The sequence below is a fragment of the Chrysochloris asiatica genome, unplaced genomic scaffold, assembly GCF_000296735.1.
Source record: "Chrysochloris asiatica unplaced genomic scaffold, ChrAsi1.0 scaffold00135, whole genome shotgun sequence".
Classification (NCBI taxonomy): domain Eukaryota; kingdom Metazoa; phylum Chordata; class Mammalia; order Afrosoricida; family Chrysochloridae; genus Chrysochloris; species Chrysochloris asiatica.
Genome location: NW_006408653.1, coordinates 1,749,332 through 1,761,219, shown reverse-complemented (window position 1 = coordinate 1,761,219; position 11,888 = coordinate 1,749,332). Strand labels below are relative to the sequence as shown.

At 41.8% G+C, this 11,888-nt stretch overlaps 1 protein-coding gene across 1 annotated transcript in view; it reads left to right on the top strand.

The window, feature by feature from the left end:
- The window catches only part of LOC102842017 (nmrA-like family domain-containing protein 1-like), a 15,071-nt gene extending 3,689 nt beyond the window's left edge, over positions 1 to 11,382 (top strand). Inside the window, exons 2-5 of the mRNA XM_006869831.1 lie at positions 3,437 to 3,675; positions 4,275 to 4,524; positions 5,369 to 5,559; positions 11,203 to 11,382. Coding sequence (XP_006869893.1) covers positions 3,437 to 3,675; positions 4,275 to 4,524; positions 5,369 to 5,559; positions 11,203 to 11,382 — 860 coding nt within the window. The remainder of the gene's footprint in view (positions 1 to 3,436; positions 3,676 to 4,274; positions 4,525 to 5,368; positions 5,560 to 11,202) is intronic.
- Positions 11,383 to 11,888: the final 506 nt, after the last annotated feature.

Sequence of the window (11,888 nt, the reverse complement as noted above, 5' to 3'; positions counted from 1 at the left end):
TCATCTTCTCTGCCTCCATCTCAGGCCCCATTGCTTCTCTGGGTAGGGTCTGAAACTTTTTAAGGTTTTCTTTTTCCAATGTTCTGAAATTTCACAGTGATGTGGTAAGTGCGGTTGTGTGAGTTCTGACTCATGGCGACCCTGTATAGGGTTTCAGAGGAGTGGCTAGTAGGTTTGAATCACCAGCCTTGCTGTCAGTAGTCCAGTGCTTATCCTACAGCACCACACCAGGACTCCATGATGAGCATTATGTGGTACTTTATTCATTTTCCTGGGAATTCAGTAGACAGTTTTGATTTGGAAGCTGAATCAATATCCTGGGGCTCAAAGAAAGTATCTTCTGTGATAATTTTTCTATCTCTATTTTCTTGTTCTGGAATTTCACTGGTTGGATCCACTAATTTTTGCATTCCTATTTTGCATTTATTTTTATTTTCTTTCTTATAATTTCTGGGAGATTTCTTCAACATTTTATACTGAAATTTTCATTTTTGCTACAAAACCTTTAATTTTTGAGAGCTGCTTCTTGTTTTCTGAATTCTATCTTTTGCTTCTGCTCCATCCCCCCTTTCTTGGTACATTATGCAGCTGTAGTGTTCTAAGAAAATTACTGAATGATGCAGAAAGCATCAAAAGAAGATGGAAGGAATACACAGAGTCACTGTACCAAAAAGAAATGGGTGATGTTTAACCGTTTCAAGAGGTAACATATGATCAAGAGCCAATGATACTGAAGGAAGAAGTCCAAGGTGCATTGAAGGAATTGGCAAAGAACAAGGCACCAGGAATTGATGGAATAAAAATTGAAATCTTTTAAGAAAGTGAGGCAGCACTGGAGGCACTCACTCATCTATGCCAAGAAATTTGGACAACTATCTGGCAAACTGATTGGAAGAGATCCGTATTTGTGCCCATTCTAAAGAGAGGTGACCCAATCAAATGTGGAAATCATCAGACAATCTCTCTGCTATCCCATGTGAATAAAGTTTTATTAAAGGTAATACAGAAACGACTGCAAGCATACATTGACAGGGAACTTCCAGAGGTTCAAGTCAGATTCAGAAGAGGCTGTAGAACGAGGGATATCATTGCTAATGTCTGATGGATCTTGGCTGAAAGCAGAGAATATCAGAAAGACGTTTACCTGTGCTTAATTGACTACACAAAGGCTTTCAATTGTGTGGATCATGATAAAGTATGGACAACATTGCAAAGTATGAGTATTTCTGAACACTTAATTGTGCTCATGAGGAATCTGTACACGGACCAAGAGGCAGTTGTTTGAACAGAACATGGAAACACTGAATGTTTTAAAATTAAGACAGGTGTGCGACAGGGTTCTTTCACCATACTTATTCAACCTGTATGATGAGCAAATAATCCAAGAAGCTGGGTTCTATGAAGAAAAGCGTGGCACCAGGATTGGAGGAAGACTCATTAACAACCTGCAATATGCAGATGATACAACCTTGCTTGCTGAAAGTGAAGAAGACTTAAAATGTTTACTGTTGAAGATCAAAGAGCACAGCCTTCGGTATGGATTGCATCTCAATGTAAAGAAAACAAAAGTCCTCACCACTGGACCAATAAATAACATTCTTATGAATGGAGAAAAAAGATTGAAGTTGTCAAGGACTTTATTTTTCTTGAATCAACTATCAACACTCATGGAAGCAGCAGTCAAGAAATCAAACAATATATTGCATTAGGCAAATCTGCTGCACAAGACCTTTTTAAAATGTTGAAGAGCAAAGATATCAGCTTGAGGACTAAGGTGCGCCTAACCCAAGCCATGGTATTTTCAACAAGCTCATATGCATGCGAAAGCTGGACAGTGAATAAGGAAGAGTTATGATTTGGAGGAGAATATTCAAAGTGTCATGAGCTGCCAAAAGAACCAATAGATCTGTGTTGGAAGAAGTGCAGCCAGAGTGCTCCTTGGAGGCCAGGACGGCCAGACTTCGTCTCTCAAACTTTGGACACATTGTCAGGAAGGGCCAGTTACTGGAGAACGATATCATGTTTGGTAAGGTGGAGGGTCAGAGAAAAAGAGGGAAGACTCCCAATGAGATGGATTGGCCAAGTGACAGCATCAATAGACTCAAGTGTGGCAACAATAGTGAGGTTGGCCCAGGATTGGGCAGTGTTTTGTCCTGCTGTGCATGAGGTCGCTCTGAGTTGGTATCGACTTGATGGCACCTAACAAGTGTTCTGAATCTAACATCTTCTGTAATCTATGAAGATATTATTTTAAACTTTCTTTTTCTACACTTCCTCACAATGTTTCCTTATTTCTTTTAGTTTTTATTTTTGTCTTAGAGGCTTTCCTCAAATATCTGGTAAACTTGGTCTATTCATACTTATTGCCATAGCAGTGAAATTTGATTGAAACTCTATGTTCAAGGGCACAACTCATTGGCTGGTGGACCTTATCATGCTGTATCGGTGTGAGTCCCAAGAAGCATGCACCACAATTTCCTCAGAGTTGTTGTTATTGTTAAGTGCTGTCAAGTCGGTTCCAACCCATAGCAACCCTGAACAGGATTTCTGAGGCTATAAATCTTTACAGGAGCAGAAAGCCTCATCTTTCTCTTGTGGAGCAGTTTCAAACTGCTGACCTTGCAGTTCACTGAGAAAAATTATATACAGATGGGCAGAGAGGAGGACAATAAGGAATAAGCAAGTAACAGTGGGAGGACCAAAGGGTAAGAGTGATAACCAGAACCTGGAGAAGTGGTAGCTATGTGAAGGATAGCTTTCCTCTCGCATTTGGACCTACTGTTGATGCCACCCATTGACCAGACTCTCATGAGAGCTCATTGATGGAGTCCACAAAGGTCAGCCTCCCAAGGCACTAAACAAGATGGAGAAGATGAAGATGGATCTGGAAGTGCAAATGAATATCCAGAACAGACATCCAGTCCATTTGACAGAGGACTTGTAGTATTAGTTACTTCAACAGAGCACCTGGCAGTCAGGAAATGTTTGTAGAATGGATAATTTAGACAAGTAATGGTCATAACAAGTATTATGTATGACTTTGAATACAATAACACAGTTTAGATTTTCTTCTGTTTGTTTTCAAACTTTTGAAAATACAGACTGGGAACTTTTTTGAAAATAGAATTTTACAAAGAACATTGATATAAAGCAGAGAACCAGATAAAGTGGAATCTGGTGTGGAGGAGCTGGAACCTGGCTTACTTGGCCTCCTTGTGGCCACAAGTCTCTCTCCAATCTGCATTTCTCCATAGCTTCTGTAACGGTACCTCTGAAGAGACATTCTATTACTTCCAGAAACCTAGTTAGAAAACCACTCTTGTAAGCCATAGCGATACCTCCTGGAGTGAGTGCATTGGCACTTCCGCTGTGAATAACAGAGTTTCCTGACCAACTTTTCTTAGTGAACATCCTTTTGTCTTCCCTTACCCTGCAGGAGCTCAGGGTGGCTCTGTGGCCAGGGCCATTTTGAAGAGCAAAAAGTTTGCTGTGAGAGCAGTGACCAGGGACGTGACTCGACCAAAGGCCCTTGAACTCCAGGACCTTGGCGCAGAGGTGGTAAAGGGTGACCTGAATGATAAAGCATCAGTGGAGGCTGTTTTAAAAGGTGCCTATGGAGCCTTTGTGGTGACCAACTTCTGGGACCACCTCAGCAAAGAGAAGGAAGTGTGTCAGGTGAGAACCAAACTATTTGTCTTTGAACACTTTCCTTTTACCTATCTACATCTGTCCTTTCTGGAAGGGGGTTGACCTTCATTCACTCTGGGTAAAAATGTAAGTTTCATTCCACAACAGCTCTCTGAAGTTTGGGGTATATGTACTTTAGATACTTGTTAGAGATGTCTTTCATTATGAAATGAACATGTTTTGATTATGAAATGAAAATTATATGCAGATGGACAGAGAGGAGGACAATAGCGAATAAGCAAGTAACAGCAAGTAAAAACATGTAACAACTGTCTACAGCTCAAGACCTTGGATACCCTAAAGTGAAGGTTTAATGGACTTAGTCCTTTGGTTCTCACTATTTGTTTGTAAATAGCATATGGGGATGGTAGCAAGGATACCCTTCATAGGTTTGGGTATGTTTGAGGTAGAGGCTTTGTGTTGGAAACTGGTGGCCACATATAATGTAACTTGAATATATTTTGATGTTGGAAGAGCCCTCTCTCCACCAGGGACTTGGACAATGAGAAAAAGAGGGGTTGAGGGGGATCCTTTAGTATATATGCAAATATAGTGGCCTACATAATGAGTTTAATTTTGGCCTTTAGGGAAAAATGGTGGCGGATGCTGCTAAACGCCTGGGTGTGCAACACGTGGTGTACAGTGGCTTGGAGAACGTCAAGCAGCTGAGTGGAGGCAAACTCGAGGTGCCGCACTTCGATGGCAAAGGAGAGGTGGAGGATTATTTCTGGTCCATCGGCATTCCCATGACCAGTGTCCGCATGGCAGCTTACTTCGAAAACTTTTTATCGATGTGGAAGCCAGTGAAAGCCACGGATGGAGATTACTACACCTTGGGTAAATGAAGGGTGGTTGTAAAAGTTAACCTGACAGCCACTACCCTCCCATCCTTCTCTCTCCACTCTTTCCTCCCTCCCTCTTTTCCTTAAGTGGACATTATTTGAGTGCCTACTCCGTGTGAAGCCTAAAGGGATACCATGTTGTCCTAGACTTCACTTGGGCAGAGAACTGGATCTTGGACTTAAATACAAAAGATTGTACTTCTAGTCTAACATACTCTATTATGTTAGTCTAACCTCACTATATTAAGTAGTTAGCTATGTAAACTGAGGTCTCAATTTCCTTATCTATATAGGAAAGTTGGATGAGGAGATTTCTAAGGTCCTTTCTAGATCATTTGACATAGTTCATCTTTCCTGGCAATGAAGGGAAGCCATCCTCCTCATGACATAGGGCCATGCCAGACCCTTCTGCAGAGAGTCAGGTTTCCTAGGTCTGAGTTGGGGCTTGGAAGCCAGTTGTTGTAACAAAGACTCCTGGGTACTTCCAACGCTGCCAGTCCACTTTGAGAACATTTCTTTGGCCATAGTCACAGGCAGCTTCTGTGTACTGAAGGGGGTACCAGTGTCAATGTCTACATTTCTTCCTTGACACATAATTAAGATTTATCAAGGGCACATCTGGTGGCAACGTAGACCTGAGCTAGAGCATGTACCATACACCAGCGATTATAGCAAGTAATACCTCTAAACTTCAGTCATAGCTCAACAAATGGCTAAATAAATGCATACCAGTGATACACACCTGCCCACACCTTTTGCTTTAGCAGTTGATTAGTTTGGGTTGGTGGGACCGGCCAAGGATGTGATGTAATGAGCTCTTTTCCTCATTTTTCAAATAGCACTGCCCATGGGGGATGTACCAATGGATGGCATCTCTGTAGCTGATATTGGAACAGTCGTCTTGAGCATTTTTAATTCCCCAGAGGAGTTTTTAGGCAAGGCTGTGGGACTCAGTGCAGAAGCTCTAACCATACAGCAATATGCAGATGTTTTGTCCAAGATCTTGGGGAAAGAAGTTCAAGATGCAAAGGTAAGTTCTTAGGAAACTTGAATGTGGTAATAGAGGCTCTTCGGTTAACAGCCCCCTAACATAAATTCTGGCAAATCTTTGATGGATTTGGCTAAGGTTGAATTTAGGCTGTCAGAAGAAATTGACGAGGATTCCATTTCCATAAAGCAATCTTAATCTGTTGGTCCCATTTCAATCTTGCCTTTATTACTTTATCTCTTTAGCTTAAGGTTTATCAGCTTTTTAAGAAAAATTACTTCTGGGTAGAAGGAATTTAGAATCTGAAGACTGGTATTTTTTTTCAGATATTCAGTACCACTATGCGGAACCCTGGTGGTGCAGTGCTAAAGCAGGCAACTGCCAACCAAAAGGTTGGTGGTTTGAACCCACCAGCTGCTCTAAGGTAGAAAGAAGTGACATCTGCTTCCATAAAGATCTTGGCTTTGGAATCCCTGTGGGTCAGTTCTAGTCCATCCAACAGGGTACTAAGTGTTGGAATTGATTTGAAAGCACATACCAACAGCAGATCAATTCCTTTCACAAAGCAGTCACTGTTGATCATCAGAGGTGTAGCTATGGAAAATAGTATCTGTGGCAACCATTGATATGATGCCCTTGTCCAAACATCTGACACCCATAATACCAACTAAAAAATACAAGGCAAGCTCATTAATCTTTTACTTAACACATGATGATACAACATGAAAATTACAACCACACCTTCCTTGCTTTCACTGAGGAAAATTTGTCTATGGTGTGCTCAAAGTCACTGTTTTCATGTTTCTTCTTTTTGTATACTCAGCAGAGTGGGAACATACAGTCTGCCTTGACCCATATTGTTGTTAAGTGCTGTGGAGTTGGTTCTGACTCACAGTGACCCGGTATAGGATTTCCAAGGAGCGGTTGGTGGGTTTGAACTGCTCACCTTGTGGTTCGCAGCCCACTGCTGATCCTACAACGTCACACCAGGGGTCCCTGGATGCTCTCAAATATGGAAGTATTCATTTTAACTTCGCTCAGTCTCTCACAGCTGGCAGTGGAAACTGCAATGCCCCCCCCTTCAAGTGGCACCCAAGGCATGTGCCACACCTGCCGCAGCTTAGATATGTCTCTGCTGAGCCAGTCTGCCAGAGATAGCAGATGCGAGGCAAGATGCTTAGCCTATCCGAACCTCAGCTTCCATATTTGGGGCTAGTTTCCCTTGGGGTGTTCTTGTTATACTTAGAATAGATGTAAAGGACCTAGTACAGTTATTGGCCTATTGTTGTTGTTGTTAAATGCCATTGAGTCAATTACGACCCATAACAACCCTGTATAGAGTTTCCAAGGAGAAGCTGGTGTGCTTGAACCATCGACCTTACAGTTCAAATGACTTTATAGTCTGATGCATTAGCCCACAGCACCACACCAGACCCATAGTAGGTCTGAATTGAGTACTTGGTGCTATCTTTAAGGGGTTTACAGAAGACTTGGGGTGGAAATGTTAATACACATGAAGTCCCAGTGATGAGTACAAGACACTCTTAATTGTGGCATCCAGACGGTCTGGACTAGAAGTAAGCCAAGAACGTTCAGAGAAGGCTTCACTGAAGAATTGGGCTTGAGGAAATCCTTGAGAAAGGGTAAGATTCGGTATAGAATAAACATGAGTGAACCAGAGGGGTCCGCAAACTATGATGACTCACTGCCTGTTTTTGAAAATAAATTTAAAAAGTCATGCCAATTCCTTTGCATTTAGGACACACGTATGGTTACTTTCTCCTTATGAGGGCAGAGATGAGTAGTTGTGAGACTACATGTCTCCCAAAGCCTTAAATATTTATGTCTAGGCCTTTAAGAAAAAATTTGCTAGCCCAGTGATTAGGAATTGGGCTGCTAACCTCAGGGTCAGCAGTTCAAAACTACCAGCTGTTCCACGGGAGAAAGATGAGGCTTTCTGCTCCCGTAAAGATTTATAGCCGCGGAAACCCTGTGCAGGGTCGCTATGAGTCGGAATTGATTCCACGGCACATAACAACAAGTCTAGAGTGTGTGGCCCTGTAGGATGAGCACTGAATCATAAGGTTGATTTGAACCACAAGGTGGCAGTTCAAACACATTAGCCACTCCTTGGAAACCCTAAAATACAGGGTCATAAGTCATAACTGACTGGACGACACTCAACAACAACAACAACAACTCTAGAGTTTCCTAGAGTTAGGGATAGAAGGCTGGTTCTTATTTTCACCCGTAAGTCTTGGTCTGGTGAGTCTTAAGGAGGCTTCTAGAATCCTAATTCAGCCTTATGTGCTGGGGTTATGCTGAAAACCACTGCAGGTGCCAACCCAGTTACCAAACCACATGTGGGGTCTCATTGAAACCATAGGAGATTTCATGGAAATCTAAGTTAGATCTCAGCCCAAGAAGGCAGCCACCCAATCAATGCTGGGCCCATGAGATGATCTGTAGGCTCACTCGTTCTCAGGTGCAAATTTATTTCTCAGTGACTCCCTTTTCCCCAGGGCATTTGCATTTTGGGTGTTATATTAATTTTTTCTTGTGGGAGTTGACCTTTGTAAGGAAGAAGAGAAAAACGGGGGCATGTGAACGTGTGCATTCTTTCCCAGAAGGAGACGTAAGCATGGTTTGGGACAGCTCAGAACCTTGCAAGCATCTCTCAGTCACATATTGGATTCCTGACTATTCTTGTACATAAAGTTGTTTCATAGTGCATGGGAAACTTCTCTGACAACAAAAGTTCTAGAGCATTAGAGGTTGGAGGTTCTAAAAATGGATTAATGCTGTTTTTATAGAGAGTCTAGCTTGAGGACACCATCCACGAGTCTAGAGTGAGGAAATTCTTGGCAGGAATCTGTGGGTAGTGCAAATGGCCAGCAGCTAACAAAAAAGTTGGAGGTTCAAGTCCACACAGAGGTTCCTTAGAAGAAAGTCTTGGTGATCTACTTTTGATAAACCCTATGATTCTACTTTGACACACAAGGGGTCTGCAAGAGTTGGAATCTACCCCATGGTAACTGGTTTGTGTGTGTGGGTTTTTTTTGTTTTTTGTTTTTTTGTTTTTTTTTTGGGGGGGGGGGCCGGGAAAGGATGAATATGGCCACAAGGTGGCGCTCTAGCCTCCACAGTTGGACTATTTCCACCTAGACTCAGGCTGGGAGGCTCTTCCATCAGGAACTCTGGTTTGACTGATAAGACCGTGGCTCTAACCTCCAAAGGTGCATGGCTGTCTCAAAAAGGGAGGCAACAGGACTAAATTCTTTCCTTCAGAAATCTGCCATAAAGAATAATTTATTTGACTAAGGGATACCAGGAGTTCTTGTGTGGTTAATGCGCAGGCCTGCAAAGTCTGTTTAAACCTGAAGGTCGGCAGCTCAAGCTCACCAGCCTCTCCTAGGAAACCCTATACAGGGTCACTATGGTTTGGAACTGACTCCATGGCACTTAGCAACAAGAAGAAGAGATATTAATCATTTTGTCAAAATTATAGGATGAAAGGGTGACTCAAGGAGACAGTTCAGAAGTCGTCTGTGTTTTCATATGGACTCTTCTGTTTTCAAACACACTTAAAATTTTTATTTTTCTGGTTTAAAAAGTTAAAAATGTTTATTGTAAGAAAATATAGAAAATTATCTTTTAAAAAATCACAAGTAGTTTAATCTCTTAGAGACAGAAACTGTTAAGATTTGGTATATTCTTTTCTAGTCTTTTTCCAGAATATGTAAATCCCTACACAGACACAGGGGGCTAGAACAGGAACCTGTAATGAAGCACAAGGATATAAACACAGGAAAGGATTCCTGGTGTGGCGCTGTAGGATCAGCTCTAGACTGCGAAACGCAAAGTTGGTGGTTCAAAGCCACCATCTACTTTTCAGAAACCTTATGTTGTTGTTAAGTACCGTGGAGTCGATTCCGTGCCATAGTGAGCCTGCACAGGGTTTCCGAGCCTTTGAATTTTTACGGGAGCAGAACGCTTCATCTTTCTCCCGCAGAACCGCTGGTAGTTTCGAACTGCCGACATTGAGGTTAGTAGCCCGATTCGTCATCACTACACTACCAGATCTCCTTTCGGAAACCTTATACAGGGTCGTTATAAGTTAGAACTGGCTTGGTCTCACTTAACAAATTACATATACAGGAGTACTGGTGTGGCACTGTAGGGTAAGCGCAGGACTGCTAACAGCAAGGCCAGCAGTTCAAACCCACCAGCTGCTCCACAGGAGAAAGATGAGGCTTTCTGCTCCCATAAAAATGTACAGCTTTGGAAACCCTATACAGGGTCTCTATGAGTCGAATCAACTCAACAGCCACACATTTATGTGTGTGTGTATGTATGTGTGTGTATATATACATATATGTATGCATGTATGCTGTTGTTGTTGTTAAGTGCCATCAAGTAGATTCCGACTCATAGTGACCTTGTTTCCAAGGAATAGCTGGTGAGTTTGAAATACTGACCTGCAGTTCAACCTACTATAGGTACCATTTTTATCTGTCTTTCCACTTACTGTAAGCATTTTTCTATTTTGTTCAATGGCTTCAAAAGTGTTCATTTTTATAGCTACATAATATTCTTGTAATGGATATGCCACAATTTTAAATTATTCTTCTATTGTTGGACATGTAAATTGTTCTTGATTCTCATGATTATAAATGCTACTGAGATGATCATTGTTTCATATAAGTTATTTATATCTATGTGGTTTTTCTAAGGTCAAGTAGAACCACTAGATCAGAGTTTATCTCTGGGACATAAGTACAGATTACAGTGAATTAGATAGTAATATATGATCTTTGCTAATTCTCAAGAGGAAACTAAATATTGATCTAGTTAGTGTCAGAAGGGATTGCCTCAAGGAGGGAGCATTTGTGGAGGATGACAGATGGGGTCCCAATAGGTGTGTGATGAGCTGCATTTCTGTCTGGGCTTGATCCTGGCAGAGTCTGGAAAGGATGAAGGCAAAATGTTCATTTCTAACCAAGGAGGGATGTGAGGCTGGAAAGGGTATGAACCAGGTGGGAAGGACAGATGCAGTGCCTGAGTCGGGGGATTGTAGATCAAGAGCCTAGTAGATGGAAAAATTCAGGGGGCTGCGGGGAGAATCCCATTAATAAGTGTATATGAAATCTCAATGAAGTGTTTTACAGATGAAGGATAGTATAGATCTACAGGACCTTGGAACTCTTGGGACTAGAGGTAGTTTGGATTTCAAAATCATTCTGCTTTTAGATGGATTCTGACCTCTAGGGGCTAGAGCAGGAACCAGTAGTGAAACACATGGAGATTACTTACAGCATAATATGTTGGTATTTCCACTAAATGGGACGAACAAAAAAACCCCTAAGCTCACTGCCACTGAGTCGATTCCAACTCATAGTGATGCTGCATAGGGTTCCCAAGGCGGTAAATCTTTATGGGAACAGAAAACCTCCTCTTTGTCCTCTGGAGCGGCTGGTGGGTTTCAGCTGTGAAACTTGTGGTAAGGACTATAAATTAATAGACTTGTACCAGTTCAGGTCAGAATTTGCCACCAAATCAGCCAATTTGGAATTAGGCTAAAGAATTTCATGCCTGTATCATCATTAAGGTGAATGGTTTCTAATCAAATGATTTTAAAAGTGAGCTATATAACATTTCCTGCATTTTGTCTTGTTCTTTAAAAAGATCACCCCAGAAGCTTATGAGAAGCTGGGATTCCCTGCAGCGGAGGAAATCGCCAACATGTGTCGTTTCTATCAAATGAAACCGGACCGCGACGTCAAGCTCACACACCGACTAAACCCAAAAGTCAAAAGCTTCAGCCAGTTCATGTCAGAGAACCAGGGAGCCTTGAAGGGCATGTAAAAAACCATCTGTTCCTTTGTGATCCTGTCCCTATATTTACAAAACAGATACGTTTGAGTGCAATTGCTTGTAATTCCCAACAGATTCCTTCAGTCCTCTCTTCAAGAGAATATAGTACGTATGTGATTTGACAAAGTAATTTGATTCACACATAGCTTTCCAGTTAGTGATAAGAGTGGTGCATCTATTTGGTTAGGTGAGAAACCTTAACCAAGTAGTTTGTGGTTGCTCTTTCCCAATCAGCCAACTAACTGACTGCTAAAGGCTCTGGCCGCAGGGGTGGGGAGCTTCTTGCCAAACGGAAATAGAAGCCACTCCTCTTATTCCTGGTTCCCAAACTCTCCTAGAAACTCTAGTTTTAAGTGATTTGCAAAATTATCAGTGAGCTGCTAAATCATGTTGATTTCTTAAGCAAAAATACGCATAGAGAACTTTCTGTCATTGTTGGAAACATAATAATTCAGGTTTGCCTCAAGAGTTGGATGTTCATTCTCTGATTCATTCAT